Source organism: Alnus glutinosa, chromosome 8 (genome assembly GCF_958979055.1).
Source record: "Alnus glutinosa chromosome 8, dhAlnGlut1.1, whole genome shotgun sequence".
NCBI lineage: Eukaryota > Viridiplantae > Streptophyta > Magnoliopsida > Fagales > Betulaceae > Alnus > Alnus glutinosa.
This window is the reverse complement of record NC_084893.1, coordinates 17,478,533-17,486,887: the sequence shown is the minus strand read 5'-3', so window position 1 is coordinate 17,486,887 and position 8,355 is coordinate 17,478,533. Positions and strand designations below refer to the sequence as shown.

Here is an 8,355-nt window from a genome sequence, read left to right as displayed (position 1 = left end):
ATTTCCATCAATTTCTTTCATTATCATCTTCTTAACTTTACTGACTTAAGCATATGAAATGTAGCCGCTGCCCCTCCCTCCCCTTTTGCAGCTCACCACTTTGACGTTTGATTGTCTTGCTGAGATTCCAAATTGAGGATTAAACATACATAGTCATTGTTAATTTTTTACATTAACAACTAAAATTCTTTCTTTATTGGAAAAATATAACTAATTTACTCGGTTCTCTATTACATATTTATTTGCCTTTTAAAATTTAAATTTCTCATAACAAGTCCTCCCACTTTTATCGCGTGTAATTTATAGTTTCTCCACGATCCCAATCATTCGTTTTCACACGCAAGGATGGGCAGCCCAGTTGGGCACATTCGTTGAAAGCAGTATATGCTTGCCGTCCAAAATTTAATATCTCATTATTCAATGTAAAATTATTATGATTTCATTTTAAGAGAGTGGCACTGAATTGGTGATATGACTTGTTCCATTCACAACAATTCTTGGCATTTCAAAAACTACCTTTCTTCTCTCGATCCCCATGCAAATGGCTAATAATTTTAAAGAAAAAAAAAAGTTAAAAAAGAAAACAATCGAATCCAAGGAATCTCTTTGATGTGACCATTTCCTTTTTAATGCAATAAACTTGTCATGTCTATTTTAGCGGAAGAAAATCTACGTTGTTTGTACCATCATGGATTGGTGATGGTTGGGCTACTCTTTAGCGGGACTGTGATGTTCATGCCATTTAAGAAGGTTGGTAGAGAAGAAGAAGAGTAAGGAATAAATTCTAAATATCCAACTTTCATTCTATTCTTGTTGGGTTGAGGGGAGAGTAATTAACATTTTATTTTTTAAAGTAAAAACCAATTCAAATACCGATAAACATTGTCACATCAATTCAGTAAATTAGAAATTAAGTAAAATATTATTACTCTTGTAGAACTTGATGATGTATAGTGAAAATCAAGCCTTAAATAAATACTTGTATGACAGTTGTGTAGTATTTTATAAATAATTATGTAGTAATATTATTTAATAGATTATTATACGATTAACAGTATTATAATAGTCTTCTCTCTCTTTAGACTAGATATATAATTAAAAAGTATTTTATATTTAAATATTAATCAAAGGGGCCAACCCTATCATGTACTATAAGTCTATAAATAGGCAGGAAGCCCGAAGCATGTGGTTCAAGCGCCTAAAATCCCATCTTTCGGTCCAAACACGTAGCAAAAACAAGAAGCAATGGTAGTCCTGTCAAAACCAGCAATTGAACAGTACTCTTATATCAGAAACTGCATGCCCGCCACATTACATTCCGGAATTCCCTTGATAGACCTCTCTAAACCCGACTCCAAGCACCTCATCGTCAAGGCCTGCGAAGAGTTTGGATTCTTCAAGGTCGTCAACCATGGCGTGCCACTGGAGTTCATCACCACCTTGGAATCTCAAGCTGTCAAATTCTTCTCCTTGCCACTCTCCGAGAAGGAAAAGGCAGGGCCTCCCGCTCCATCCGGGTATGGTAACAAGAGAATTGGACCCAACGGCGACGTTGGCTGCGTCGAATACCTTCTTTTCACAACCAACCCAGGCTCAACTTCCCAGAGATGTAACTCTGTTTTCGGAGACAGCTCGGAAAAGTTTCGGTATGATTCACATAGTTAAAAGCTCTGTTTTTCTATACATATGTAAATAAAAGTGAAACTAATTAACATGTATATGTGGTTTTTGTTGTGTCAGTTCTGCTTTGAATGACTACATATCAGCTGTGAAGAAGATGGCCTGCGAGATTCTTGAATTAATGGCCGACGGATTGATGATTCAAACGAGGACTGCGTTCAGTAAGCTTTTGATGGATGAACAGAGTGACTCTGTTTTCAGGTTAAATCACTACCCTCCATGCCCGGAGCTTCAGGCTTCGAAAGGTGGGAATATGATTGGATTTGGAGAGCACACTGACCCACAAATCATTTCTGTGCTGAGATCCAACAACACATCTGGCCTCCAAATATCATTAAGAGATGGAAACTGGATTTCAGTCCCACCTGATCAGAACTCATTTTTCATCAATGTCGGTGATTCTTTACAGGTAGAGCTACAGCTCTAGTAACAAAAAAAAGATTCCACTTTCAGTATTAATACCCTATTCACAAGGATAAGATAGGAGCCTAATTATGTGTTTAGGATAAACTCAACTTTAGCTTTTATAAGAGGGATTGTCCAAGTTTTTATTGATTGATTGATTTATTTATTTATTTATTTTTAATCTGGGTTCTCTTTCCAAAAATAGATTTCATATTGTGTGTGTGTCATCCCCCCCCCCCAACACACACACACACAAGAAAAAAGGAAAAGAAATTATGGATAATGGAGTTTTTTCAGCTTTTATCTATCTTTAATGGGTTTTCTTGGTCTGGTTTGTGAATGTATGCAGGTTATGACTAATGGTAGGTTCCAAAGTGTGAGGCACAGGGTTTTGGCAAACAGCTTGAAATCTAGAGTTTCAATGATATATTTTGGTGGACCACCTTTGAGTGAGAAAATAGCTCCATTACCCTCACTCATGGAAGGAGAAAAAAGCTTGTACAAAGAGTTTACATGGTTCGAGTATAAAAGATCTGCTTACAATTCAAAATTGGCAGATAATAGGCTTGAGCACTTTGAGAAAATTGCAGCCTCATAATGTTACATTAAAGTAGGTTTAAAACAACAGATTAAATTTCGCATAGACGGATTACTCTGTTTTCCTTCTTGCTTTGCTCTTTCTGTGTCCTGTTTCCTCTACAAACTTGTTTCTTTTTTTTCGGCAATAGTGTTTCCTCTACAAACTTCAAGTAACGACCTCTCTTGTTAATAATACAAGCTTACCATCATTATTTACTGTTTACCTATTCTTATCCGCTTAAACTCTTAGAACAAATAGTAGTTTAACATAATATCAAACTAAAGGTATTGAATTATTTACCTCAAATTTCAATTAAATATTACATATATTGAGCATCCTTTATTAAAACCAAAATTTGAGCCTACAGGGTAAAGAAAGAGGTAAAATAAATGTTTTTATTGGCTTATTCTATTTGGTCTCAACTGCCTATGGTGGTTACTGTGAGTCCACGATGCTCTACCCCCTTTCATTTTTTATTTTTTATTTTTTTATTTAGCTTTGTCCACTTGACACAATGAGATTGAAGCATTGAAACTTTTTTTTTTTAAAAAAAAAAAAGAAGAAAGAAATAAATTGAACAGTCGACATATGCAGAGAAGCATAGTGTAAAAGCATATCTCGTGGCTGTGGGCTCAGCTTATCGGGACCATTTTGAGCAGAACAGCATGTAACAAAACCATGGCTTGCGCGTAAACCAAACCATGGCTTGCGCATAAACCCGCGTGAAAACAGAGTGACTTCACATACGCTTTTTTTTTTTTTGGCTAAGAACAAGACACTTGGGCAAGGAGACACTTGGCTAAGAACAAGACACTTGGGCAAAGAGCTTGCGTTGGTTTCTCTGCCATTTGTTTTTTTAGTCATTTCCTTTTTCTTTTTCTTCTTCTCCTTCTTTCTTTTCTTTTCTTTTCTTTTTTTTTTTTTTTTTTTTTTTTTTTTTATTTTTTATTTTATATATATATATATATATATATATATTTTATTTACAAGGAGAAAGGACAATTGCGATAAAGTCACAATACATCGAAAATATTTTATGAGGAAGAGGTAGATACAGATAGTCTTACAAGCTTAAAAACTTATGGCCTTATAAGCTCATTCATTTCTTCAAGAGATAGGCCTTTTTGAATATATATATATATATACACGCTTAAAAGCTTATGGCCTTAAAAGCTTTTTCTTTTCTTCAAGAGATGGGCCTTTTTATATATATATATATATTATTTTTATATTTGGGTGACCGTATATAGATCCCAGTTATTTTGTAGAAATTAATAAAAAAGTGCTACCCATAAGTCATAGCTCATTTTATAAACTTTATCATAGACATGATGGGCATTAGTCATGTGCTACAGTGCATCCCCGTGAGAATTTTTGTTTTGTGTTTTTCGTTTTCAAAAGCCAAAAATAAGCAACATCCGTCCTTATTGTTTCTAATGCAATTTGCTTAACCTTCAGCACTCCGTAACTAGTAATGCTATTTTAATGAATTGTTATACAATTGTCATGTAATTTGAGGATATGATTGTAAAAATTAGTTATTGAATTAATACTTATAAAAAAAAATTAATTAATTTTTACTGTTACGTTATTTCAATTATATAACAATTTACTAAATATTGTTATTGGTAGTGAATAGTGACGTATAACATTAGGCATAGTGAAATGAGTGTCGTGGACCTTGAGGTTGTAGTTCCCTTCCCACCTACCGTTGCTAATCTCATAAATTTGTATGCTCATCCAATGAGCTGGTGAAGAAAGTTAGGTCATATTGTGTTTGAATTTAAGGAGGTGCTTGTGCTCTATACCGTCTCCTCAAGTCCAACGAACCAAATCTCCTCCGTCGACAATTCTCACTTACGCAGAAAAATATTAAAAAGGAAAAAGGAAAAAAAAAGGAAAGAAAAAAGAAAGGAAATACGAATTGTCATTTAACTGAAGAGAAATGTTATACACACTCATATTCTTATGCTCTTAAATACATACTTCTTGGCGAAACTGTAAAAATCACTATTAGATGCAAAATCAAATAGTGATTTTTATAAAATTTAATGATGATTTTTACGGCTACATTAAGAAACATTATAGCATTTATTTTTAATTGAATTCATCATTTAATTGTGAGTTTTTTTTTAGTGAAAGTCCAAAGACCAAATATGAGAAGTACCTATTTTTGAAACTGGATTTTCAGAAGTAGCTTAATTGATTTATTTTCATAAAGTGGTCCCTTCATTTTATTTGGGCTCGGAGCCTCGGACTATAGTCAAGTCCACGTTGTTATGGGCACACCCAAAAACCCCGAACTATTTAAAAACAAATTGTTTGCCCAAATGACAAAGCGCTCGACAAGCTGAGGAAAAATATATAGTCATATACATTTTGAAGGAATGCCTAATCAAAGAACTTATACCCAGCGAAAAACCTGACGTGTTACCCTCATAAGCATTTTTCAAGAAGATGTGGCTCTGATTAGTCTGGAATCCCAACAGATATTAGCCTTTGAGTTTATGGGTACACGATAGGCCCAAGAAAACAGCTTGGATTATATCATCGTAATAACTATTTGCACTTTTAAAAAAACAAAAAGAAAAAAGAAAAGAAAGAAAGAAAGAAAGAATTGAAAAGAAAAGAAAAAATGCCATGAAAGATGGAGATCTAGGATGCTTGCCGAGTTATTTTCAGAAACTAGAAGCTGAGAGCCTTTCATTCTTATGCTCGGTACTTGATGTTGATGACTGTTGGGAATAATTCTACTTCAAGTCGAATTAGGGTAGTAGTCACAATCTATGTCCAATAAGGACACCTTGATGAATTTGGTCAACAGTTCAACTTCCAGTTGAATGTGGATATGACTCACAGACCAAATCAAAGTCCAAGCACTCCTAATTTAAGCGGGAGGTAAAATTCTAATTCAAGTTGGACTAAATCTCTTTGCGCCCATACCCGACTTGTAAACGACAAACTGATTATTTTATACATTGAACATACTTTTCTCTCAGAAGATAATTTATGCATTGGAGCGAGATTTCCGGAAGGGTCTCTTAATTTTAGTTGTTTTACAGTATTCTTGAGGAGCATGAAGAACATCGAAGAACGTGCAGTTCACATTGTATCGGAAACTGTACCAACAATGACCAAATGAGTAGTGTTCATTTTTCCTTTCTGAGTTCAAAATGGGGTGAGTGGTTGACATCATTTAGGGAACAAGAAAGAAAGCATTCATGGCATAATTTTATGTGATGTTTTGAGTTTTTTTCATGACTAGATGTATCGGTATGCATATGAGCCTGAATGAGACAGAACTGATGTATACAGTTACAGTTAGATTGCATTGATGATTTAAATGAGTTTTCATGCTAGACATATCGATATGCCTATAAGTTTAAATGGAATATAGCATATTTATATGGTTATGACTAGAGTGCATATGATGTTTAAAAGGCATTAAGCCTAATTGTGATTAGATAATTGTACTTCTCAAAGGTTTGGAAATGTTTGTATCTCTCTATATTTAGATATGGTGTCGTTGTTTTCTTACTTAAACGTACTTGTATGCTAGTATTTTTTAAAGGTTGGAGAGCTTGTATACAAGTATAGTTGGGTCACCTAATATGTATGTAAAAAGATAGTATGTGTAGATGGGCTTGTATATATGTACTTCCAAGCGGTAGATTGGAATGCGTATATATAATCATAGCTACGTAGTATGATGGTCACATGTTTATGAAATATTAGTGTTTACGTTAACAGCTACAAAATGTTTTAACAGGGAAGGATTTTATGAATGAGCTAAAACTATAAACATATGATAGAAGAAAGAAATGTCAGTTCAATGCGAAAACTTAGTGAGTATTGTACTACTGAGTTGGTGAACTCACACTTTAATCTATGCGGACGTGGCTAATACCACGACCGTGTAGATGCCGCTCCTTTGGCTATAGGTACAGCTGATGTAGACGATGATCCAGTAGCATTGTATTTGAGGTACTATGACTGAAGCTCATCGTGACGGTTATATGTCACAGACTCGATGATAGTCTATGTTTTGTAGACTTTTGTTTACGGCTAGTGTCTCGCTTGTAACACATTATTTTGTAAAGCCATTCTTTTGGATATGTAATTAATGTAACTCCAAGAAAATTCAAGCTCTTAAGAACTCATTGATATTGTCGGGAAGACAATAAGTTTTTACAATTAAACCTAAAGTCTTTTTAAAAGCTAAAAGATCAAGTCATAAAACCCTTAAAACATAAAGTTACCATTTAAGCTTAAAACTTTGTCTGAACCAAAAATAGGTCAAACGAACTCAGATTTAGTCGATTTAAAGCCCGTTATTCTCACAATAGAAATATCTATCACATGGTAAAATTTGGTAAAAAGTTCACTGGTTGACTTTTTAGATTTATAGTTGACTATTTAGGTGAAATGACACTTTTTGCTAACATTTGACTTCTAAATTTGAACATGATAAATATATTTTTAGGGCTTATAAAAACTCAATATAGTATATATAAATTTTATACTTGACCTGTGAAATCAAAATTTAATTTTGCGACAGTTGATTTTTTGGCCAAAACCGATGCCTAATTGATCAAACTGTCGAATTTTTAGCAGAAACGAATTAAAAGTTTGAGACTAGCCGGCCCTAACTGTCTCCAGAAGTGAGACAAGTTGATATTTATTTAGTTTGGAAAATCTACTCGAAAGCTAAGTCCAAGTTAGATAAAAAAAATTGGAGTTTAAGGTGTGAATGCAACTTAAGTCAAAAGAAAGAAGCTCCCTTTGTTTCTGATTTTTCAGCACCCTACGTGACTTTATTTCTTCACCAACCACAGCCCTTAAGTCCCCTATAAATGTACAGCATGCTGACCCTCTTTCTCTTATTGCAGAGTCCCAAAACACATGCAAAACAAAGAGAAAATTCTCCACTTGGCCAGCATGGGAAGAAACTTATTGTTTTGCTTTAAGCTGCTGTCTCCCTTGGTTCAAGCTACTGTCCAGCACCCGTAGGAAGCTTAGGATCATCTGTTTCCCTCATCTTTCACAGCCTAAAACATAGACAAAAATCAGTAACTCAATCAGCCCTAAAACTCCTCAATTCGACCACCTTCACTTTGAGAAGCAACTTTGTTCCAAAAATTATGTGTATGATTTCTATGTATATATGTAAGTATTCCATAAGTGATTTCTAAGATGTATTTTATGTTAAGTTGCTATCTAAAATACAGATCACAAAAGAAATAATTTCAAGAAGAAAAGAATACAAGAGAAGGACCTAAAAGAACACACATACCTTTCTTTGATCTTATTAGATATTTTTGTGAATATTATGGAATCGTGGATATACATGTATATTATTCTTGCTATATTTTAGCCTTGTGATGGTCTTGGATCATCATAAATAATTGCTATTATTTGTACATTTATTATTTAAATCCATTATAAATTGTTAAGATTCATGTTTAAACATTATGTCACTGTGTTTCAGTGTTTAAACATGAATCATGTTATTACTTATGACTGATCTAATGACTTTCATAAATAATAATTAGATATAAATATATCTCTCCATATTAATTGTTAGGATTCATGTTTAAGTATTATGTCACTATGTTTCGGTGCTTAAACATGAATTAAAGTAGTGATTTTAATTGATTTAATGACTTCTGTAAAATAGTGATTATATCCTC

General features: G+C 33.6%; 1 protein-coding gene across 1 annotated transcript; it reads left to right on the top strand.

Moving 5' to 3' along the window:
- Window positions 1–1,184: 1,184 nt before the first annotated feature.
- On the top strand, window positions 1,185–2,885 carry LOC133875272 (gibberellin 2-beta-dioxygenase 1-like). Its single transcript, XM_062313345.1, has 3 exons — window positions 1,185–1,646; window positions 1,741–2,089; window positions 2,435–2,885. The coding sequence occupies exons 1-3, from the start codon at window positions 1,246–1,248 to the stop codon at window positions 2,681–2,683; spliced, it is 999 nt and encodes a 332-aa protein (XP_062169329.1). The 5' UTR covers window positions 1,185–1,245; the 3' UTR covers window positions 2,684–2,885.
- The last annotated feature ends 5,470 nt before the right edge of the window (window positions 2,886–8,355 follow it).